This window comes from Dermochelys coriacea, chromosome 2, assembly GCF_009764565.3.
Source record: "Dermochelys coriacea isolate rDerCor1 chromosome 2, rDerCor1.pri.v4, whole genome shotgun sequence".
Lineage (NCBI taxonomy): Eukaryota > Metazoa > Chordata > Testudines > Dermochelyidae > Dermochelys > Dermochelys coriacea.
This window is the reverse complement of record NC_050069.1, coordinates 218,926,091-218,951,781: the sequence shown is the minus strand read 5'-3', so window position 1 is coordinate 218,951,781 and position 25,691 is coordinate 218,926,091. Positions and strand designations below refer to the sequence as shown.

Genomic DNA, 25,691 nt, shown 5'->3' with positions numbered 1-25,691 from the left:
TATGAAAAACCTCACCCATGTCTGAGCTATTGAAGTCCTTAAATCATGGTTCAAAGACTTCAAGGAGCAGAGAAGCCTCCCTCAAGTCAACCATGCCCCAGGCTACAGAGGAAGGCGAAAAACCTCCAGGGCCTCTCCAATCTGCCCTGGAGGAAAATTCCTTCCCGACCCCAAATATGGCAGTCAGCTAAACCCTGAGCACATGGGCAAGATTCACCAGCCAGATACCCAGGAAAGAATTTTCTGTAGTAACTCAGATCCCATCCATCTAATATCCCATCTCAGGGGATTTGGCCTATTTACCCTGAATATTTAAAGATCAATTACTTACCAAAATCCCATTATCCCATCATACCATCTCCTCCATAAACTTATCAAGTAGAATCTTAAAACCAGATAGATCTTTTGCCCCCACTGCTTCCCTTGGAAGGTTATTCCAAAACTTCACTCCTCTGATGGTTAAAAACCTTCATCTGATTTCAAGTCTAAACTTCCTGGTGGCCAGTTTATACCCATTTGTTCTTGTGTCCACATTGGTGCTGAGCTGAAATAATTCCTCTCCCTCTCCTGAATTTATCCCTCTGATATATTTATAGACAGCAATCATATCTCCCCTCAACCTTCTTTTAGTTAGGCTAAACAAGCCAAGCTCCTTAAGTCTCCTTTCATAAGACAAGTTTTCCATTCCTCGGATCATCCTAGTAGCCCTTCTCTGTACCTGCTCCAGTTTGAATTCATCCTTTTTAAACATGGGAGACCAGAACTGCACACAGTATTCTAGATGAGGTCTCACCAGTGCCTTGTATAACGGTACTAAAACCTCCTTATCCCTACTGGAAATGCCTCTCCTGATGCATCCCAAGACCGCATTAGCTTTTTTCACAGCCATATCACATTGGCAGCTCATAGTCATCCTATGATCAACCAATACTCCAAGGTCCTTCTCCTCTTCCGTTACTTCTAATTGATGCGTCCCCAACTTATAACTAAAATTTTTGTTATTAATCCCTAAATGCATAACCTTTCACTTCTCACTATTAAATTTCACCATATTACTATTACTCCAGTTTACAAGGTCATCCAGATCCTCCTGTATAATATCCCGATCCTTCTCCGAATTGGCAATACCTCCCAGCTTTGTATCATCTGCAAACTTTATTAGCACACTCCCACTTTTTGTGCCAAGGTCAGTAATAAAGAGATTAAATAAGATTGGTCCCAAAACCGATCCCTGAGGAACTCCACTGGTAACCTCCCTCCAACCTGACAGTTCGCCTTTCAGTAGGACCCGTTGCAGTCTCCCCTTTAACCAATTCCTTATCCACCTTTTGATGTTCATATTGATCCCCATCTTCTCCAATTTAACTAATAATTCCCCATGTGGCACGCTATCAAATACCTTACTGAAATCTAGGTAAATTAGATCCGCTGCATTTCCTTTATCTAAAAAATCTGTTACTTTTTCAAAAAAGGAGATTAGGTTGGTTTGGCACGATCTACCTTTTGTAAAACCATGTTGTATTTTGTCCCATTTACCATTGACTTCAATGTCCTTAACTAATTTCTCCTTCAAAATTTTTTCCAGGACCTTGCATACTACAGATGTCAAACTAACTGGCCTGTAGTTACCTGGATCACTTTTTTTTTCCTTTCTTAAAAATAGGAACTGTATTAGCAATTCTCCAATCATTCAGTACTACTCCTGAGTTTACAGATTCATTAAAAATTCTTGCTAATGGGCTTGCAATTTCAGGTGCCAATTCCTTTAATATTCTTGGATGAAGATTATCTGGGCCCCCCGATTTAGTCCCATTAAGCTGTTTCAGTTTTGCTTCTACCTCAGATATGGTAATATCTACCTCTATATCCTCATTCCCATTTGTCATGCTACCATTATCCCCAAGATCCTCTTTAGCCTTATTAAAGACTGAGGCAAAGTATTTGTTTAGATATTGGGCCATGCCTAGATTATCTTTAACCTCCACTCTATCCTCAGTGTTAAGCGGCCCCACTTCTTCTTTCTTAGTTTTCTTCTTATTTATATGGCTATAGAACCTTTTACTATTGGTTTTAATTCCCTTTGCAAGGTCCAACTCTACTCGACTTTTAGCCTGTCTCACTTTATCCCTACATGTTCTGACCTCAATAAGGTAGCTTTCCTTGCTGATCCCTCCCATCTTCCACTCCCTGTATGCTTTCTGCTTCTTCTTAATCACCTCTCTAAGATGCTTGCTCATCCAGCTTGGTCTACAACTCCTTCCTATGAATTTTTTTTCCTTTTCTTGGGATACAGGCTTCTGATAGCTTCTGCAGTTTTGATTTAAAGTAATCCCAGGCCTCCTCTACTTTAGATCCACAAGTTCTTCAGTCCAATCCACTTCCCTAACTAATTTCCTTAATTTTTGAAAGTCAGCCCTTTTGAAATCAAAAACCCTAGTTGCAGATTTATTTTTGTTAATCCTTCCATTTAGTTTGAACTGACTTAGCTCATGATCACTTGAGCCAAGATTGTCCCCTACAACCATTGCTTCTATGAGGTCCTCGCTACTCACCAAAATTAAATCTAAAATGGCATCCCCTCTAGTTGGTTCAGCAACTACTTGATGAAGGAATCTATCATCTATCGCATCTAGGAAAATCTGAGCCCTATTATTATTACTAGCACTGGTCCTCCAGTCTATATCTGGGAAGTTAAAGTCTCCCATGTCTTGCAGTTTCCATTAGTATTTACTTGATTAAAGACATTAAAAAGGGCTCTATCCATATCCAAATTAGATCCCGGAGGTCTATAGCACACCCCAAGCACTATCGTAGGAGAGGCTTTACTAGTTTTCTTCCCCAATGTAATTTTTGCCCAGACGGACTCTGTCTTATCCATTGCATCTCTTCTTATTTCTTTACATTCTACCTTATCATTGATATACAATGCTACTCCACCCCCTTTACCTTTGTTTCTGTCTTTCCTAAACAGCACATACCCTTCAATACCTGTAGTCCAGTCATGACTACTATTCCACCATGTTTCTGTTATCCCTATAATATCTGGTTTCACTTCCTGCACCAGTAGCTCTAGTTCCTCCATTTTGTTACCTAGGCTCCTTGCATTGGTGTACAAACATCTTAATTTTTGCTGTTTGGCCTTGCTCACATTTTGTACCCTATTAGGCACAGTCATTCTACAGCCAGTATAACCTATTAGACTAGTATCCACACCGCCCTCATTCCTTATATACATTCTCCTACCCACGGCTGTATCCTTTCTTATTTTGTCGTCTTCCCTCTCAATGCTAAAATCTGGCATAGAGATTTCCTGGACATCTCCCATCCATCTCCCCCTAATTCCTAGTTTAAAGCTCTCTTTATCAGTTATGCCAGCCTCGACCCTAGAAGTCTATTTCCTTCCCTACTCAGATGAAGTCCATCCTGATAGAACTGTCCTCTGTCCGTGAATGCCTCCCAGTGGCCATACATCCCAAAGCCTTCCTTATAGCACCACTGCCTAAGCCATCTGTTGACAGTCATAATCTTGTCACCCCTTTGTTGCCCTTCTCTAGGAATAGGAAGGATCCCGCTAAAGATCACCTGAGCCTCAATTTCCTTAAGCGTCTTCCCCAGCCTAGCATATTCTCCCTTAATACTTTCCAGTGAGAATCTAGCCGTATCATTTGTTCCCACATGAAGGATAATTAGGGGATTCTTTCCTGCTCCCTTTAGGATCCTTTTCAACCTCAGGTCTACATCCCGTATCTTAGCACCTGGAAGACAGTACACCCTTTTATTCTCAGGATCAGCTCTAGTTACAGGCCTGTCTATTCTTCTCAATAAAGAGTCCCCGATTACATAGACCTGCCTTTTCCTGGTGACGGTGCTATTCTCCAGTCTCTCCCCTGTTCCCTCTGGCTGCAAGTTCTTTCCATTTTTATTTTCCCTTATAATCTTCTTCAAACCATCCTGTATCCTCCTGGGGCTCATATTTGGTGTAGTCTCCCTTGACTCTTCTGCTTTTCCTATAGGACTAGCCTCTCTTCTCTTCTTCCTTACCCTTCCACCTTCAACAAGTACCTGCTGAGCCCCTTCTTCATTTTCCAACTCTGCAAACCTATTCCTAAGCTCTATTTCTCCTTCACTAGCCCGTCTTTTCCTCTGCCTGGTTCTTTTAATCACATGTTTCCACTGACCACTTTCCTCACCCAGTCTCCCCTCAAAATTCCCCAGCCCTGTTTCCATCTGTGAATCTGAGCTTTTCCCTTCAGATACCTCATATCTTTGCTCCATCATCTGCTCAAACCCCTTCCTAAACTCAACCAGACTTTCCACCTGCATCTCCAAACCTCGGATCTTTTCCTCCATCAGCTCTATCAGACGGCATTTCATGCAGAAAAACCTCTTACCGGTTCCCCCCTCCAGGATCATGTACGTACCACAGCTTCCACATCCAGTCATTCTCATTGTGTCTTCCACTACAGGAGTCACTCCCACAGCTGCCTCTGTATCTGTCATCGCCTTCCCACCTAAATCCTCTTAATCTGGGAAACACAAGCCACACCCAAAAGACCGCCCCCCCCCAGCAAAAGCAAACCCCAAACAAGCACCACAATCCAAACTCCCACTCAAACTCCCCTGTTTAGAGCTCTGTTTGCTAGCTCCTGTGCCGCTGCATCTTTCTATAGTAAGCTATATGTGTACTAGTTTACTGCTTCTCTGGAGCAGTGGGAAAGACTGGGTCGGGGAGGAAGTTTTTGAGGCCCTGAATCACAATTCTCATCCTAGCTGCTACAGAAACAGCCTGACAAAATACTGTCTCTTGCTATGGAATAGATTACAAACTGATGGTTTAGCTCTTTCTAAAATAACAAAAAAAGACTAAGTTAAAGTTTATCTTGGACAAGTTTTCATTTGCATTGGACCATAATTGTAGTTTATATGAACAAATCATATTCATTAACTCCTGCATGTACAGGCACAGAATCCTAATAAACAGTGGAAAAACCAGTTTGTAGCCCCAGAAAACACATTTCTTGTCGGTAATTGAATGAATCATCTTTACAATTTACGACAAAATCCTTATCTTTTAAAGTAAATTTCTCAGTTAAAATTAAGGAGAGTGAATTACTTGTTTTTGGATATTAACAATGGTGATGCGTTACTGTACTTTGAACAGGAACTCCATTTTATACAAATATTTAAATACTTCAGTGACTGAGCTACTGTCCAGTAAAACATTTCTGTTGATTACAGTTGTAGTTTCTATTATCTCTGCTTGGTAAATCCTTATGGGTTTAACCAAATGTAGTGACTTGTAGGCATTGTTTTCCGTTCTTGTACCTTTTAGTGATTTTTCTCTTTGATATTAATGTAACCATAGAATAATGAACAATGGAGAATGATGAACCTACTGTTTGTTATTTCTTACACTTCATGTTGACATTTTCACTGAGCTTGAATTATAATTAAGAGACTTATTTATATTTTGGCTGAGTTTGCAAGGCCATACGCTCACATTGATGGCATTTCTTTATTTGGATGTAATGTGATAACGTTTGAATGCCACATCTGATCAATTCCAAAATGTCATGAAATGTTCTCAGTCTCAATGGACAGAATCCTATTGATTTTGGTGAAAGTAAGAAAACTGGAAAGGAGGAAATGAGGGGTACACAGAGCCCCTGACAACTGGTTAGCAGACCCATTGGTTTCAATCCAATCTAATTTATCTATAGATCAAAAAACAGTTGATGGCAGTTTAACATCTTTCTTCATAATAACCCCCATCTCAACTTCATCCATGTCTCAGTTGAGTAAAAAATGTTGATAGCCTGAATGAAAGGAGAAAAAAAAATATAGAGGCAGAGGAAGAGGGGACACACACAGGCCCTGATATCTGGGAAGTGGGAAGGTGAAATGGAGGGCACAGCTCTTGCATGGGGGAGAATGGGAGACTGTTATGTGTGGGTGCATGGCAGGGGAGAGAATGTAGGGGATCTTGTCATGTGGCACAAGAAATGGGGGAAGTACAGAGTCCTTGACATGGTGGGGTATAGAGGGAAGGAACAAATGAGGGAGCACACAAAGCTACAAGTGTTGTGGGAGAGGAGGGAACGGACGAGCACAAATATTCTGACAGTGGGGGAATAGGGAACATACACAGCCCCTGGCATAAGAGATGGAGGAAGTGTGGCAGAGAAATTGAAATTGATGGTGATAGGAGCATGGCACATAAGGAATTTGTGGGGGTGGTGGAAATGGAGGGATTCAGGGAGCCCCTGCTGTGTGCAAACAGCTTGACCTACAGAAGCAAAGAAGCGTGTGACCTACTGACATGCTTTGTAGTGTGTAATGTTAACTGCTGGGCAGAAGTCACTGTGATGGTCTAATAGTATTAAGGGCCAAAACGCAATAGACAGCTATACCTCAAGAATGTCCACTTTTCAACAATGTCTGTATCCCATTTCATTTAGGACTTCAGAACCAATACCTGAAACAGCAAGAAACCAAAAAGTATCCAGTCCTGATTTTGGGTATCTGGTGGTGTGCTTGTGTTAAGATACTTGGCTTAAAAGGTGGACTGTTGTCTTCTGTACCAGCCTCAGTTTCTGTGGAGACTTAAGGAGTATCTCATATAGAGCACATTGCAGTAGTCTCATCTTGAAATGCCAAAGGCATGAATGATGGTAATGGTAATTCCATCTTAGAGAATAGTCTGGAAGTTGAAAAGGAGTACTTGTGGCACCTTAGAGACTAACAAATTTAGTACTCCTTTTCTTTTTGCGAATACAGACTAACACAGCTGCTACTCTGAAGTCTGGAAGTTGACAGTGATGCAGATGGGGGGGAAAAAACTGTCCTGTCCCTCTCAGCTCTATAATTGATTAACAATAGCTGGGAGTTGCAAAACAATCATCAAATTGTAAATTTATCTGTCTCTGGTGGAAGCATCCCCTCAGACCATATCATCTGGTTGCTTCACTCAGGCCTGAGTTGTTACCAGACACAGAGACACACTCAGCCATACCCTAGGTGTCAGACATAGTGGAGAGAGATCTGTGTCATAAGTATATTGAAAACACTTCATTCCAAGTTTCTTCAGTAACACTTCAAATGCAATCCCCGCAACCTCGAAGGAGGGTTTTGTCTGGTCAATCAGAAGGAAAGTGGTCATAGGTCCATTAAGGGTTCCTGCCTCTTTTGGGAAGAGAATGGGGTAGGCATCACCTGAGCTGACAGCTGCCCAGTGGGGTCAGGTAAACCATTCGCTCCCTGAACACAAGGGAGAGAGAGAATATGCTTGTCCTGTTGGATGGATCCCTCGTATGCCTGGATCAGCAGGTACACCTAGTGGCAGATATTCAATAATAAATTGGAGTTGGATGTGGACTTAGGGGAAGGTATTTCCTAAGGAAGCTGGAGAATGGAAGTGGGGCTCCTAATGTCTGATATAGCTGGGAAACAACCCCCTTTTCCCTCTTAACCCTCATAAAAAGCAAGGATGGAGGGGTCCCAGCAGTGGACTGTAACCATGTTAGGGGGTGGTGAGGGGCTTATGCCAGCCTTGACCAAACAGGTGGAAATGAGTGATGGAATGCTGAATGGAATGGATAGAATGCTGAAATGAGCTGTATTAGTTATTGCCAATAATTCCCAGAATGAAATAAACCAGGGTATTTACCTAGTTTTACAGCAGGCTACATAAAAGCAGTAGCGAAGTCAGTACAAACTAAAATTTCATACAGACAAAATGAGAAAGTAAGCAATTTTTCAGTAGTGCTGTGATACTTTTGTATTTTTATGTCTGATTTTGTAAGCAAGTAGTTTTTAAGAGAGGTGAAATTTGGAGGTACGCAAGACAAATCTGACTCCTGAAAGGAATACAATAGTCTGGAAAGGTTGAGAATCACTGAGATAAATTAATAAAGTTGCAGCTTAATTAAAACACATCCCTGCATTTTGTCTTTCTTCCTGCATGTCTGGGGCAGTGGCTTCACATGAAATAGGAAGAGTGATAATAGGGACCCCTGCATAAGAGAGACTTCAGGACAGAAAATTGATACACCCAAACTACCCTTTGGAATTTCTGAGAGAAAAGAATGAGGCCACAGTAAGGCAATTCCCTTCTACTGAAGAGAATTGAAGAATCTTGTGGTTAGTGGTATCTAGGACAGCATCAGTGTGGAACCTGGTATTTGTCCATTGTCAGAAGATCATCTATATCATGTTACAGCCAGGTCTGAAGCCTGACTGATATGTCTCAAGGAATTCTCAACCATTTAGGCTCTGGGAAAGTTGTTTAACTTCCACTTTCTCTATTATCTTAACCAAAAATGGAAGATTACCCACTTCTCTATATTTGTCATCAAGTGCTAATTTTTTAGGCAAAGGCAACACAAATATTTCCATTTTTTTTTTAAATTCTGCTCTCATTAAAGGAGTTGTTGACTGTTTCCTCAAGCAAAGGTCTGAGTATTTCCTATATTACCCTTAATCAGACAGAAGGAACATGCGTTTGGGCATTCTTAAATCAAATGAACACTGTCCCAGATCTAGTTTTGGAATGAGAGACCCTCTCTCCCAACATACTTTAGTTGTAAGCAACACTGCCATATCACCTCCTCATCAATCTATCCAATCTATTCTGCATGGAAGGATGCACTAACTATTAGGAATCCACTGCACCAGAAACATTATCATCCAGTGAGCCTTCGGTGATGCATGGAGTGCTGCAAACCTCATCCATAATTAAATCATGGATGTTTGTTAACTTTTATTTAGTAACCTTGCATTAATCAACACTTATTAATGTGACAAGGAAGGATGGTCCAGTGATGAGGACACTGGCCTACAGGACTTGGGAGACCTATGTTTAAGTCCTTCCTGTACCACAAACTTCCTTTGATAACACAGTCTCTTCATGTTTCAATTCCCCATCTAAATGCAAGTGGCCACTCATACTATTAGTGGCTGCTTGAATTATGAATTAACTTTTACTTTGCATGTGGTAGCACACATCGTTCTGCCAGACTTCTGATTAGATACTCTTACTGTTAGCTCTCCCTGGAGAGCTGTGACAGATAAAACTGACTTATTACGTTTCCGGTTAACTGATGCTCCATTTTTCAAATGAGAAACACCATGCAGTACCAAGGTCACTTGTATTCAGGGGAGAAATCCCTCTCCTGGGCACTGGAGTGTAACATTGTGGCTGATCTTTCATCATCCTTTTGCTACGGTAGCTCACACACTCCTGGATGAGAGCACTTACTTGTCTTTTACCATGTACGGATGATCAGCACTGTTAGGGAGCTGAAAACTATGTTCTTATAGAGTGGAAACATTGATGAGAAAGAGAGTCTGACACACCAAGTAAACTCAGGAGTCCTCCGCTGCCCCTGCCTACCTCCTTCTTCACTTGATTGTAGATCCTGGACCTGGTTCAACAGACTATTCTCTGGCTTGTCCAGAGTTGCTGCAACTATATGTTAGCTTGGCCTGATTTCCTCTCCTTTCAGTGACCTTGGGGCAGCATTACAGACAATAACTCACGTGGTCATGAAGTTCACATCTCGACATCTGGAGGGTGGTTTACAATGCCTTGCCTTCCTTAATACAGAGACTATTCTTTGGTTACAGAACCTGGACACTGAACTCTGATGTATACATATCAGAGGAGGAGTTCCCCATCTGTACAGTGGAGATAGTAGTACTTCCCTATGGGTATGTCTACACTATGAAATTAGGTCGAATTTATAGAAGTTGGTTTTGTAGAAAGCGTTTTTATACAGTCGAGTGTGTGTCCCCCCACACAAATGCTCTAAGTGCATGTAGTTGGCGGACTGTGTCCACAGTACCGAGGCACCGTCGACTTCTGGAGCTTTGCACTGTGGGTAGCTATCTCACAGTTCCCGTAGTCTCCACCGCCCATTTGAATTCTGGGTAGAAATCCCAGTGCCTAATGGGGCTAAAACATTGTCACAGGTTGTTCTGGGTACATGTCGTCAGGCCCCCGTTCCCTCCTTCCCTCCGTAAAAGCAAGGGCAGACAATCGTTTTGCGCCTTTTTTCTTGAGTTACCTGTGCAGACGCCGTACCACGGCAAGTATGGAGCCCGCTCAGCTAATCGTCACCGTATGTCTTCTGGGTGCTGGCAGACATGGTACTGCATTGCTACACAGCAGCAGTTTATTGCCTTTTGGCAGCAGACAGTGCAGTATGACTGGTAGCCGTCGTCGATGTAGTCCTGGGTGCTCTTTTAACTGGGTGCCTGGGCAAACATGGGAGTGACTCAGCCAGGTCATTTCCCTTTTAAGTTTCGTCTCATGGCAATTCAGTGCTATCGGCAGTGCACTGTCTTTTAATCTGCAGCTAGCAGAAGATGATGGCCAGTAGTCATACTGCACCATCTTCTGCTGAGCACCCAGGAGATGACAATGGCTATTGGTCATACTGCACAGTCTGCTGCCAGCAAGATGTATGAAGATAGATGAAGTGGCTCAAAACAAGAAATAGACCGTATTTGTTTTGTATACATTTTCTCCTCCCTCCCTCTCTCTGTGAAATCAACGGCCTGCTAAACCCAGTTTTGAGTTCTATCCTTGAGGTGGCCATTGGTTTCTCGCAAAGCCACCCCCTTTGTTGATTTTAATTCCGTGTAAGCCAACCCTGTAAGCCATATTATCGGTCGCCCCTCCCTCCGTCAGGGCAACAGCAGACAATGGTTCTGCGCCTTTTTTCTGTGCAGACGCCATGCCACGGCAAGCATGGAGCCCGCTCAGATCACTTTGGCAATTAGGAGCACCACACGCATTATCCAGCAGTATATGCAGCACCAGAACCTGGCAAAGCGAAACTGGGCGAATAGGCGACGTCAGTGCGGTTATGAGAGTGATGAGGACATGGACACAGACTTCTCTCAAAGCATGGGCCCTGCCAATGTGGGCATCATGGAGCTAATGGGGCAGGCTCTTGTGGTGGAACGCCAATTCTTGGCCTGGGAAACAAGCACAGACTGGTGGGACTGCATAGTGTTGCAGGTCTGGGATGATTCCCAGTGGCTGCGAAACTTTCGCATGTGTAAGGACACTTTCATGGAACTTTGTGACTTGCTTTCCCCTGCCCTGAGGTGCAAGAATACCAACATGAGAGCAGCCCTCACGGTTGAGAAGCAAATAGCAATGGCCCTGTGGAAGCTTGCAATGCCAGACACCTACCAGTCAGTCGGGAATCAATTTGGAGTGGGCAAATCTACTGTGGGGGCAGTAGCCTACGCAATCAAAGATCTGCTGATATCAAGGGTAGTGACCCTGGGAAATGTGCAGGTCATAGTGGATGGCTTGGCTGCAATGGGATTCCCTAAGTGTGGTGGGGCCATAGACGGAACCCATATCCCTATCTTGGCACTGGAGCACCAAGCCGGTGAGTACATAAACCGCAAGGGGTACTTTTCAATAGTGCTGCAAGCACTGGTGGATCACAAGGGACGTTTCACCAACATCAACGTGGGATGGCTGGGAAAGGTACAAGACGCTCGCATCTTCAGGAACTCTGGTCTGTTTCAAAAGCTGCAGGAAGGGACTTTCTTCCCAGACCAGAAAATAATCGTTGGGGATGTTGAAATGCCTATAGTTATCCTTGGGGACCCAGCCTAGCCCTTAATGCCATGGCTCATGAAATCATACATAGGCAGCCTGGAGAGTAGTCAGGAGCTGTTCAACTACAGGCTGAGCAAGTGCAGAATGGTGGTAGAATGTACATTTGGACGTTTAAAAGCACGCTGGCGCAGTTTACTGACTCGGTTAGATCTCAGCGAAACCAATATTCCCACTGCTTGCTGTGCGCTCCAGAATATCTGTGAGAGTAAGGGGGAGACGTTTATGGCGGGGTGGGAGGTTGAGGCAAATCGCCTGGCTGCTGGTTACGCACAGCCAGACACCAGGGTGGTTAGAAGAGCACAGGAGGGTGCGGTGCGCATCAGAGAAGCTTTGAAAACCAGTTTCATGACTGGGCAGGCTACGGTGTGAAAGTTCTGTTTGTTTCTCCTTGATGAAACCCCCCGCCCCTTGGTTCACTCTACTTCCCTGTAAGCTAACCACCCTCCCCACCTCCCTTCGATCCCGCTTGCAGAGGCAATAAAGTCATTGTTGCTTCACATTCATGCATTCTTTATTAATTCATCACACAAATAGGGGAATAATTACCAAGGTTGTCCAGGAGGGGTGGTGGAGGGGAGAAGGACAAGGCCACACAGCACTTTAAAAGTTTAAAACTTATTGAATGCCAGCCTTCTGTTACTTGGGCAATCCTCTGGGGTGGAGTGGCTGGGTGGCAGGAGGCCCCCCCAACACGTTCTTGGGCGTCTGGGTGAGGAGGCTATGGAACTTGGGGAGAGGGCAGTTGGTTACACAGGGGCTGTAGTGGCGGTCTGTGCTCCTGCTGACTTTCCTGCAGCTCAACCATACGTTGGAGCATATTAGTTTGATGCTCCAGCAGCCTCAGCATTGAATCCTGCCTCCTCTCATCACGCTGCCACCACCTTTCAGCTTCAGTCCTGTCTTCAGCCCGCCACTTACTCTCTTCAGCCTGCCACTTCTCCTCCTGGTCATTTTGTGCTTTCCTGCACTCTGACATTGTCTGCCTCCATGCATTCGTCTGTGCTCTCTCAGTGTGGGAGGACAGCATGAGCTCATAGAACATTTCATTGCGAGTGCATTTTCGCCTTCTAATCTTCGCTAGCCTCTGGGAAGGAGAAGATCCTGTGATCCTTGAAACACATGCAGCTGGTGGAGGAAAAAAAAGGACAGTGGTATTTAAAAAGACACATTTTATAGAACAATGGGTACACTCTTTCACGGTAAACCTTGCTGTTAACATTACATACATAGCACGTGCTTTCATTACAAGGTCGCATTTTGCCTCCCCCCACCACGTGGCTAACAGTGGGGAATATTTCTTTTCAGCCATAGGCAAACAGCCCAGCAGGAACGGGCACCTCTGAATGTCCCCTTAAGAAAAGCACCCTATTTCAACCAGGTGACCATGAATGATATCACTCTCCTGAGGATAATACAGAGAGATAAATAACGGATGTTGTTTGAACGCCAGCAAACGTACACTTCAATGCTTTGTTCTACAATGATTCCCGAGTACGTGCTACTGGCTTGGAGTGGTAAAGTGTCCTACCATGGTGGATGGAATAAGGCTGCCCTCCCCAAAACCTTTTGCAAAGGCTTTGGGAGTATATCCAGGAGAGCCACGAATGCCAGGGCAAATTAACCATTAAACATGCTGGCTTTTAAACCTTGTATAGTAGGTTTGGTCCAGAGGTCCCTTCTCCGCCTGGTGGGTCCGGGAGGCAGCCTTGGGTGGGTTCGTGGGGTACTGGCTCCAGGTCCAGGGTGAGAAACAGTTCCTGGCTGTCGGGAAAACCGGTTTCTCCACTTGTTTGCTGTGAGGTATCTACAACCTCCTCATCATTGTCTTTCTTGTCCCCAAAACCTGCTTCCTTGTTGCCTCCTTCTCCATTGAAGGAGTCAAACAACACGGCTGGGGTAGTGGTGGCTGAACCCCCTAAAATGGCATGCAGCTCATCATAGAAGCGGCATGTTTGGGGCTCTGACCCGGAGCGGCCGCTCTGGTTTTCTGGTAGGCTTGCCTCAGCTCCTTAAGTTTCACGCGGCACTACTTCAGGTCCCTGTTATGGCCTCTGTCCTTCATGCCCTGGGAGATTTTGACAAATGTTTTGGCATTTCAAAAACTGGAACATAGTTCTGATAGCACGGATTCCTCTCCCCATAAAGTGATCAGATCCTGTGCCTCCCGTTCGGTCCATGCTGAAACTCTTTTGCGATTCTGGGACTCCATCATGGTCACCTCTGCTGATGAGCTCTGCATGGTCACCTGCAGCTTGCCACACTGGCCAAACAGGAAATTGAAGTTCAAAAGTTTGCGGGCCTTTTCCTGTCTACCTGGTCAATGCATCTGAGTTGAGAATGCTGTCCAGAGCGGTCACAATGGAGCACTCTGGGATAGCTTCCGAAGGCCAATACCATCTAATTGCATCCCGAGTACCCCAAATTCGACCCAGCAAAACCAATTTCAGCGCTAATCCCCTTGTCAGGAGTGGAGTAAGGAAATCAATTTTAAGAGCCCTTTAAGTCGGGGAAAAAAAAGGGCTTCGTCACGTGGACAGGTGCAGGGTTACATCGATTTAACGCTGCTAAATTCGACCTCAACGCCTAGTGTAGACCAGGGCTTTGTCACAAGGGTTTTGTGAGAAAAGCTTATGCCCAAATAAATCTTTTAATCTTTAAGGTGGCACTGGATTCCTCGTTGTTAAGTTATGATTTTTGAGTCTCTCAGATGCTTCAGTGATTGGGGATCTAACATAGATAGCATGAACCTATGTCTCTGTCCATACCCTCTCATCCAAGAGATAATATGTAAACTCAATGGCACCAAGACTCCATGCTTTCTTCTTGAGACATCTCATACATTGCCCCTCTGTACCTACTGCCACAGGAATCAAGGACCTGAAGGCACCTTGACTGGTCAAATCAAAAACGCTGAATGCTTAAAAGTACTGATGATCCTTTGTGACTGCTTACATGTGATATTTCAGCTTATTACAACCAGCTGTTTCAGTTCTAGAGCTGTTCAGATCATGGTTACAAGGATTTTTGGAAAGGGAATTGTTTCCTCTCCACTGTCTCTGTGCTTCAAAGTCACTGAGCTTTTTTTTTGGCCACAGTTATGAAGAAATTCTCCTTTCAACATAGACCAAACCTACATAATTTCAACTCAAATGGTGAAGATTTCAGAAAGCTTTAAGTGGATTTAAACATGAGTTTAGATGGAAATGCATGTACAGACTTAATTCTAGCAGTTGCTGCCACAATTACTATCATTCACATAACTAAAGTTTTAGTTGCATTATTTAAATATTTCAAAGATAGTCACTGCACAATGTGATCAGATTATTTCTTTAAATATATATCCAGATTTCCTTTTTTCTCTCTATTTTGTTTTCAAGCTTACCTGTCAAGTATGTTGTAATTCATTGTGAAGTCTTGCATCTTGATGACTTCTAGTTTTGCATAACTATCCACAGAGCTTTTTGACAAGAGATACCAATACTTTTTTTTAGTGATGCTTAAAAGTTTTATTGTACAGCAGATTTTTTTTTAGAATTACCAGAGCACTGGACATATTGCCAGGAGCATTGGTTGTTCCCTTTGTAAAAGTCCAAATTCCAAAACTGTGTACAGAGGGATGTTCGAAGGGAAGGTATATTAACATTCTTAGTTTTTGTCAACAAATACATTTATTTCATTCTTAATTAAATCCAATAGATTATCAGGTGGTCTCAAATTGGGAGAAATCATCATGCCATCTGTGTATGTTGCTGGGAAAGAGAGTCACCAAGTAAACTCAGGATGATCTGCCATGTTCACATATTATTCATCTAATGTTCTCAGAATCATGATTTTTCCATTTTATCATCTAGTCTTTCATTGATTATAAAGCCAGAAAGGATTCTTGTGATCATCTAGTCTGACCTGTGCAATGCAGACCATTAGACTTCCCTGAATTAATTCCCGTTTGAGCTGTTTATAAGACCAGTGTTATACGTTAATATTTGATACTGCAAAATGGAATATACTAGCTATGATAGTAGCTGGCTTTTGAAAAGTAACACACTCTGTGATTTGATGTTTCATTAAAAAAAACAAACCCTGGCTTTTTAAAAAAAATCTCATTGATGAAGTGGTGGTTCTTTCTTAACGTTCAAATAATTTTAGGCTTAGTACTGTTACTGCCTTTTTAACTCCCTTGCAGGAATTAGGAGGTCTAGTGAGTTCTGTTCTGTGTCTGTTTGCATTATCATATGGCAGATCATTCAGAGTATGTAAACTAATCCAGAAAAAGAAGGGAAACCGCCTCTGACAAAGTGGTTGGCAAAGTGATTTTTTGTCTCTGTCTGTTTTTGAGAGCAGCTTCACTTCATTCCCCACAAGAGAGTCAGCATACGAATTGTGCAGTGTTTGAGCCAAACCATATTAGGGGTAGAGAGAGGTAATGCTTGTGGTTTTTACTGAACTTATATTTGACAATGAGCCATATAAAGAAAGCTGCTGACAACTCTTGGACTGGAAAAAGTCAAAACAAATTAAAAAAAAATCTAAGATCATAGGAGGGAGGCACCAGAGTCTTGTGGATGGGCCATTCAACTGTGAATCAATAGGCTTGTGTTCCTGTTTCTGACACCCTTGGCTTTCTGTATCTTATTTTCCTTATCTATAAATGTGAATGATACTTTCAATCCATTGTAACATACTTTGAGATCTTCAGACGAAGAGTGCAATACAAGAGCAAAATGTTGTTGTTCTTGATGATAATGGCTTAATTTTTCTGCTGTTGTAGGTGGGTCCACATAGTTTGTGCCCTCTATGTTCCAGGAGTGGCATTTGGAGATATTGACAAGCTGCGGCCAGTAACACTTACTGAAATGAACTATTCTAAGTATGGTGCCAAGGTAAGACTAGAAGAGACATATTTACATAGGTATAGTTTTATTTGCTCTACATATATGGCATAGAATATCTTATTAGCTTTTGTAATTCTGTTTCTGCAACAAATGCAACAAGATTCAGGGCTGGAAATGCAATAAAAACAGAAGTATGCATCCTCTTTTGTCTTTTCTTTTGTTTCTCATTCTCTTCCCCATCTCTCCTTCTTTCTGAAGACACTCATTACCTCCTTGTTATGTGTGTTAATGGCAGTCTGCCAAAGTATGAATGTAGAGAGTTGAGGAATATATGGGAGTCTGAGTGAAAAATATACTCCACCTTCCCCAAATGGACTTTTATGTGAAGTGTAATTGTTCTTAGTCCAGTTCATAAGAGGATGTTTGTGCATAGCACTCAAATTACTATTACAGTTGGCACAAAATGACACTCAATAGAGACCAAAGGATTTCTGGTAGATGGCTCCTTGGTTTTCTTACATCCAATTGTTTCTCTAGCTGTCAGGCCATGTGGGGAAGATTTTGCTGTAGCTTTTCTTTTTGTACCCATCTGGTGAATGAAAAATTTGAGTTCCTAAGGCTATCAATGTTGGACCTTTCATGAATACTAAATTCACCACCACCACCAACAAAAAAGACTTTTATGCCACGATGACTGAAGAGCAGCCTGTGTGTATTGCAAGTGGCTCTCCAGCATGCCTACTTTGAGTCTTCCAAAACATTCAGCACTGTTATAGAAGTGGGCAACCTCTGTACAGCAGCTTTTCTACACAATAGCTAGGTTTTTTTGTTGACTTAACTGATTAATAGGAGCAGAAGTAGTAATTTGGGCACATCTCAAACTTTAAAAGGGATTATAGGATAAGTAATGCTCTTAACAGGTGGGCAGAGTCAGTAACCCAAGGCAATGCAATAAGTTGGCAAAATAAAACACTAACCCTATCACAATAAAGACTGAGTCTCAGTTTCTAATGAAAATATGGATAATTATTTTATATTCTGCCTCTCTGAATTCCCTCTTGAGCTTCAGTTTTATACAGTTTAATGCAGTATTCTTCTTCTTCATTTCATAACTAAACAATTTCACAGCATCTCTCCAACCTGGAATATATTGCATTTTTGGGTGAAGTGATTCTGATTTTATCTGTATAGTTTATAAAGTTGCTAATACAATTGGATCCTTCCTAAATAAGGATTACTGCATTGATTTTATTACTGTTATGACTATTACTTACAAATTAGCCAGATGATCATTTGTTTAAGTCTATTATATTTAATTTCTTCTTAATTTTAACAAAGCATGTTTAATCACATAAAACAAAGTCTAAGTTGAAACCTACCAGTGCAGGAAAACAAGAAGAGCCAGCATTATTATTTCAAGTCTTTTGCTTTACCTGTTGAAAGTGAATATAGGATTAAAAAAAAGAAGTTTGGAGAATCCCAGTATAGGTAGCTAGCCTTAACTGTATTGCTATACCTCATGAGATTAAATCCATCCATTAGTAACATTTAACATACTTTGTGTGTCTGTATAGAAGACATCTAAATTATCTTTCATTTATGTCAGAGCAAATTAAAAATGGAATGTGGAATCTTTATTGTCGTGTTTACTCTGTAGTTAATTTTACCATTTTTCTGTGTTAGGAATGCAGTTTTTGTGAAGATCCTCGTTTTGCCAGAACTGGTGTTTGCATTAGTTGTGATGCTGGCATGTGTAGAGCTTATTTCCATGTGACCTGTGCTCAGAAAGAAGGCCTGCTGTCAGAAGCAGCAGCTGAAGAGGTATGTGTGTGATGCAACTTCCTTAGAAAAACATAAAATGGAAATGTCCTAACAGAAGCATGTGGGAAGCTTATTGTGTTTCTGTATAACATTCCTGAGGAGAGTTTTTGATAAGATGCTGCTATGAGGTCATAAGTATATTTTTGGAAGTGGGCTAAATTTTTTTTTTTTTCCTGTGCCAAGATATGCTCTTCACAGGAAGCTGTTTCAAGCTGTCCTAGCCCTAATTTAAATTAGGACAGCCTAATGCCTGCTCTGATTTATGATAGCTAGTTATTGTCTCTAAGGAATCATACACTAGCTAATGACTGTGTTAGAGGAGCTCCTCTTATCCCACTCCCCATCTTACCACTTCTTTCTCCTGAAATGCCCCAACTAAGAGTTGGGCGCATTGGTGCAGGAGTTTGCTTTGTCAGTTTCTTTCTAGTTTAGAATCTCCCTCTGCTTTGCTCAGTTTCCAGCTGTAGCCAGATCACATCCCCTTTGTGCTGTTCAAATGGCACAAATTGGGTCCTTTTTCTCTTCAAATGTTTTGGATACAATTTAATGATAATACTGAAAAAAGATGTAACATAAATAAATTACTTTCATTGTATTAATATGATATTTCTTGATTTTCATTCTGAGTTTTTGTAAATTACCAAAAATTGCATCAAGTTAAAATACTTACTTTTAAATTCCATATTCCTTACATATTCACTCATGGTACCAGTTTTCTTCTTGATAATATGAATAAAGCAATCCATTCTGTAAATGTACATTCTATATTTAACATATATGTAAGGACTCCCTGCCTGTCTCTTCTGGAATGATCAAATATTCTAGTGAGCTCCTGGGGCAAACGAGAGATGAGTGTTTCTTGGAACTGTCCAAACAGCAACCAGGAGCACTTCATAATTACAGAAGGAGACAAAGAGGGCAGGTTTTTATAACTATTTAGTGTTAAAATATACCAGTAACCTTATAATTTGTCTGTGAACAGGCATGGAGGCAAAATACAACCTTGGATACACAAAAATAACTTCCATCACTTTAATGTAGAAAAATGACAACTCTCTCATCTCATCTTCATGATTAGTGCAGTAATAGAATGCTCTAAATGCTTTCTTTGTGCTTTATTGTAATTTCATAGAATAGAATAGAATAGAATAGAATACCATGGTTGGAAGGGACCTCAGGAGGTCATCTAGTCCAACCCACTGCTCAAAGTAGGACCAATCCCCAATTTTTGCCCCAGATCCCTAAATGGCCCCCTCAAGGATTGAACTCACAACCCTGGGTTTATCAGGCCAATGCTCAAACCACTGAGCTATCCCTCCCCCCAATTGTTACCTGTTGGTACAGCATTTGTCATAGGAAGTTGTTCCCTTTTCCCTGGGTTAACTTGCAGAAATGTAAATTCATTAAAAAATTTTTTTGGAGATCATTAGAGACTGTTAAAGAGTACATGGAGAATGTATTGCTTTGTTGTGCGGCACTAGGTATCTGTACTAGAGAACGATGAGGTGCTTGCAGTGTTGGTTTGTCCTGTGTTGTATTTGCTGGGACTTGCTTCAGTGCTCTTTAACTGTGATTATAGAAAAAAAACAACAAAAAATAAACAAAAATAATTCATAAACTAATTAGCATATTGGGTAGCACTGATCCTCCGTAACATTTTAAAATATGGTGTCTACTGAAACCTTCAATTGAGGCATTTAACTAAAACAAATCTTTTACTTCTAAGGTTAGACTTTTCAATTTGGCTTCAACTTGTTCTCTGAAACTGAACCCTCATTATTTTCACCTACATTTTTGATAATGTAGTCACTTCTGTGTGCAAATAATGGAATTTAGACTTTGAGCTACGTGAGTTATGGGAACAATTAAATATACCTTTTAATTCTGTTTGCAGTTCTGGGTGGAAATAATTGCTAGTATAGTTTTAGCATTCTCTTTCGATATAAGAAACTGAATTTTTGTAACAAATTATGTTGTTTTCATAAACTGTAAAGTAGCTATTCTAAAAAAGAAACTTCTCAGCTTAAAAAACAAAAACGAAATTTCTGTGTGGTCACTTTTAAACAAATTTAAACCTGGCTTCTGTTGATTTAGCTTAAGTCAATTCCTTACTGAATTACTCTAAATCAATATACACAATCTAAAAATCTGTTTGAGTGTACACATGTGGGCTTGCATCAATTTAACTAAATTGGTTTTAAACAGACCTTTAGTTAAACTGATGCAAACCCTGACTGTGTTACTCTGCAAGACCCATCTATATGAAACATAGAATCTTAGAAATGTAGAGCTTGAAGAGGCCTTAACAAGTCATCTTCTGCACTGTGCCAGAACCAAATAAACCCCTAGCTCATCCCTGGCAGGTGTTTGTCCAACTTGTTTTTAAAAGCTTTCAATGATGGGGACTCCATGACATCCATTGGAAGCCTATTCCATAGCTTGGTTACCCTTATACTTACAAAATTTTTCCTAATATCTAAATCTTGCTGCAGATTAAGCCCATTACTTCTTGTCCTACCTTCAGTGGACGAGCAGAACAATTGATCACCATCCTTTTTATGATAGTCTTTAAGGTATTGGAAGACTATTACCAGGTCACCTCTCAGTCTTCTTTTTTGAAGACTAACCATGCCCAGTTTTTTCAACCTTTCCTCATATGTCAAGTTTTCTAAACCTTTTCTCATTTTTGTTACTCTCCCCTGGACTCTTTCCCATTTGTCCACATTCTTCCTAAATTGTGGTGCCCAGAATTGGACATATCCTCCAGCAGGAGTCTTACCAGCGTTGAGTAGAGCAGGACTGTTACCTTGCTGTGTCTTACATACAACACTCCTGTTAATACATCCCAGAATCATATTAGCTTTTTTTTCAGCTGCATCGGATTAACGACTCATATTCAGTTTGTGGTCCACTATAACTCCAGATCCTTTTCAGCAGTATTACCACCTAGACAGTTATTCCCCATTTGTAGTTGTGCATTTGATTTTTTCCTTCCTAAGGGAAGTACTTTGCATTTGGCTTTATTGAATTTCATCTTGTTGAATTCAGACAGATTCTCCATTTTGAATGTTAAACCTGTCCTCCAAAATGCTTGTAACCCTTCCCAGATTGGTGTCATCTGCAAATTTTATAAGCATACACTGTACTCCTTTAACCAAGTCAATAATGACAATATTGAAGATTAGCGGACCGAGGACTGACCCCACTAGATGCACTGTCTGGTCTGTACTTCCCCGGGTCCTCCTTGTTCCTCTTTTAAAAAGTAGTACCCTAGGATTATAAAAAAAAATTAAAATTATTTTTTAAAAAAAAAACTAGGATTATTAAAAAATAGTACCCTAGGATTAATGTAATCAGGCCCTGCTGACTTGAATACATCTAATCTATCTAAATATTCTTTAACCTATTCTTCCCCTATTTTGGCTTGTATTCCTTCCCCCTAGCTGTCAATGTTAATTGTGTTATATATGAAATGCTGGCTTTATGTTCCTCTGTATCATTTTTCTAATTAGATTCACCCCCCCCCCTTATTTTCCATCCCTTTTTCTTGCTGAAACAGGACATAGCAGATCCTTTTTTTGCTTATTGTAAACAGCATGCGGACAGGTTAGACAGAAAATGGAAACGGAAGAACTACTTGGCTTTACAGTCTTATTGTAAAATGTCCTTGCAGGAAAGAGAGAAACAGCTCTCTCCAGAAGCGCAGGTATTGTACCCGTGCCAAAGCTGCATGTGTGTTAATCATCAATGTTAAATGAGAAGAGGGGGGAAGAGGAAGGTGGAATTACAGTGGTTGAAATGAAATTTGGACTACATTGATGGCATATAGTCAATTAATATGGCAGTGAATTATCTTTTACATTGGATTCCCTAAGAGTGAATGACCCCATAATATAATCCTTGAAGAGGTGCACATGCAGGCATCTGAATGGAAATAATCTGATTAGTTTATATAATTCTCTATGATACCAGGAAAAAGAAAAGGAGTACTTGTGGCACCTTAGAGACTAACAAATTTATTTGATGCATCTGATGAAGTGAGCTGTAGCTCACGAAAGCTTATGCTTAGATAAATTTGTGAGTCTCTAAGGTGCCACTAGTACTCCTTTTCTTTTTGCGAATACAGACTAAGACGGCTACTACTCTGAAACCTGTTATGATACCAGGGTAATTTATAATTCTTTTTTAATTCCATAGTTGTATTTATTTTCCTTCTAATCTTTATTTCAAGATTTTAAAAAAATAAAAATCAGTCAGCCAAGATTTTAGACATTTTGCTATGTGTATGTTAGAAGAAAGTTCCACCTTCTTCCTTAGTTATTACAAGGAGCTATAGCAAAGCCTACGGATAAGGTTGCCTTAACACTTTATAATATAAGACCCCTATTTTTGGTTGCTTGTATGTTTCAGTCCTTTAGGCTGAAATTTTCCATGCTGTGTGTCTTCCTCAGGTTTGTGTTTGTTTGTGTGTATGTGTGCATAGACCATTTCAGTAAAAGTGATTCAGCTATTTCTCAGAATGAGGTTACGGAAAATCTGTTTTGCCCATGCTAAATTATTTCATTAATTTAATTGAGAAGCTCTAGTGCCTCTGTGGTTTGAAGAAGGGACTTGAACTTTAGCGAGTGAGTTGCCCTGGTGTCAATAGGTTTTTTACCGGCCTCATGAAAATCCACCAAAATTCGAACATTTATAATCCTCTAAAAAATTTCAGTTTGCATATACTCAATGGATAATAGTTTTTAAACAAAACACTCAGAAGGTTCCATTTGTACTGGGCATGCCCCAGACCTGGGCTAAGTAGGATTTTTCATGCAGTTTCTCCTCCCAGCTGCCAGGGGTTTCTATGGTACCAGAGACAAGAACTGAGAGGAGGGAGACTGACTCTGTGCTTCAAGGTCAGGGGGAGCAGAGACTGATGGGCAGAAAAGTGGCTGAGAGAAACCGTAAGGGGATAAGGATGATGGTGGCAGATGCAAGCTGTGGATCTACATAATAGTGGCAGAAATGATGGACAAGGGGAAAAAAAGGGGCTCTGTAACCAATGCCTAAATTGTAAAGGTCTTTGCTGTAAATCTCATAGACTGTATGGCCAGAAGGGACCATTATGATCATCTAGTCTGACCTCCTGCACATTGCAGGCCATGGAACCTCATCCATCCACTCCTGTAATAGACCTATAATCTCTGGAGGACTTACTGACATCCTCAAATCATGATTTAAAGACTTCAAGTTAGAGAGAATCCACTATTTACACTAGTTTAAAACTGCAAGTGACCCATGCTGCAGAGGAAAGCCAAAAAAAACCCCAGGGTCTCTGCCAATCTGACTGCGGGAAAATTCTTTCCTGAATCCAGATATGGCGGTCAGTTGGACCTTGAGTATTTCACCAAGACCCAGCAGCCAGACCACCAGGAAAGAATTCCCTGTAGTAACGCAGAGCCCTCCCCGGCCATTGGGGTTATTTGCTACTAGCAGTCACAGATAGGCTATATAAATATACCATTATAGGCCTGGGTCAAGATTTAAAAAAAGGGGTGCCTAAAATTAGGCTTAATCTTTATTTATGCACCTAAATTAGTGGACTGATTTTTCAAGAGAGCTGAGCATCGCCATGTTCAAAAGAAGAGTGAGTGTACAGATTGTTCTCATCCCTGTTCCCTAATAGAAATTATGAATGTTTCTTGTTCCTGCCATCATTCTGTATTTCCAGTCTCTCTAGATCAGGGGTGGGCAAACTTTTTGGCCCGAGAACTACATCGGGATGTGACACTGTATGGGGGGGGGCGGGTACGGAAGGCTGTGCCTCCCCAAACAGCCTGGCCCCCGCCTCCTATCCACCCTCCCACTTCCCGCCCCCCTGACTGCCCCCCTCAGAACCATCGACCCATCCAACCCCCTCTGCTTCTTGTCCCCTGACTACCACCTCCCAGGACCCCCTTCCCCAAATGCCCCCCTCGGACCCCACCCCATCCAACCCCCCCGCTCCCTGTCCCCTGACTGCCCCCCCGACAACTATCCACACCCCTGCCCACTGACTGGCCCCCCGGGACCCCACCCCATCAACCCTCCCTGTTCCCTGACTGCCCCGAACCCTATCCACACCCCTGCCCACTGACAGGTCCCCCAGGACTCCCATGCCCTATCCAACCCCCCCCACCCCATTCCCTATCCCCTGACCACCCCCCTCTCAGCCCCCCAGAACCTCCGCCCCATCCAACCGCCCCCTGCTCTCTGCCCCCTGACTGCCCCCTGGATTCCCTGCCCCTTATCCAACACACACACACCCTGCCGCCTCCCCCTTACCATGCTGCTCAGAGCAGCAGGAGCTCACAGCCCTGCCGCCCAGACAGAGCCAGCCGCACTGTCTGCGCAGCGGTGTAGCTGCAGGGGATGGGGGAGAGCAGGGGAAGGGCCAGGGGCTAGCTTCCCTGGCCAGGAGCTCAAGGGCCGGGCAGGACGGTCCCGCAGGCCGGATGTAGCCTGCTGGCCATAGTTTGCCCACCTCTGCTCTAGATCAGGGGTCGGCAACCTTTTAGAAGTGGTGTGCCGAGTCTTCATTTATTCACTTTAATTTAAGGTTTCGCATGCCAGTAATACATTTTAACGTTTTTTTAGAAGGTCTCTCTGTATAAGTCTATATATTATATAACTAAACTATTGTTGTATGTAAACAAGGTTTTCAAAATGTTTAAGAACCTTCATTTAAAATTAAATTAAAATGCTGATCTTACACTGCTGGCCCGCTAAGCCCACTGCCAGCATGGAGTTCCGGTCACCTAGGCCGGCACTGGGCTGAGCGGGGCCTGCGGCCGGTACCCCGGCTGGCAAGGAGCCGGCAGCCAGAACCCCAGACCGGCAGCAGGCTGAGCGGGGCCAGCGGCTGGGACCCCAGACCAGCAGTGGACTGAGTGGCTCAGCCTGCTGCCGGTCTGGGGTTCCGTCCGCTGGCTCCTGCCCACCAGGGTCCCAGCTGCCAGCCCTGCTCAGCCTGCTGCCGGTCTGGGGTCCCGGCCCTGTCCACATAGAGTAGGTACCTACTTTCTCCCTGGTTCTGGCCCATTTTCCTCTCTCTGCACTGAGATGAGGGTGGGAGTGCACTGAGAACAGGGCTGGGGGCGAAGGAGCAGGCTGGGGGTTGGGGTGCAGGGTCTGGCCAGGAGCTAGAATGAGGGAGGGGGCTCAGGGTTGGGGCAGGAGGTTTGCGTGTGGATCACTTACCTGTGCAGCTCCCATTTGGTGTGAGGGGTGCAAGTAGGAGTGTGAGTGTGTGTGTGCAGGAGCTCCCATTTGGTGCTTCGCTGGGTGTGGGGATGTGGATTTGGGGGTGGAAGAGTCAGGGCACGTGGTGTGGAGGGGCTGGGTATGTGTGGGGGGTGCAGGAGTCAGGACAGGGG

The 25,691-nt window shown here is 42.6% G+C and overlaps 1 protein-coding gene across 10 annotated transcripts in view; it reads left to right on the top strand.

The window, feature by feature from the left end:
- The window catches only part of PHF14 (PHD finger protein 14), a 321,061-nt gene that overhangs the window by 76,572 nt on the left and 218,798 nt on the right, over window positions 1-25,691 (top strand). For all 10 annotated transcript variants that reach the window (XM_038390501.2, XM_043509246.1, XM_043509252.1 and 7 more), the window contains 3 exons: window positions 16,410-16,521; window positions 18,157-18,294; window positions 21,854-22,000. In XM_038390501.2, coding sequence (XP_038246429.1) covers window positions 16,410-16,521; window positions 18,157-18,294; window positions 21,854-22,000 — 397 coding nt within the window. The remainder of the gene's footprint in view (window positions 1-16,409; window positions 16,522-18,156; window positions 18,295-21,853; window positions 22,001-25,691) is intronic.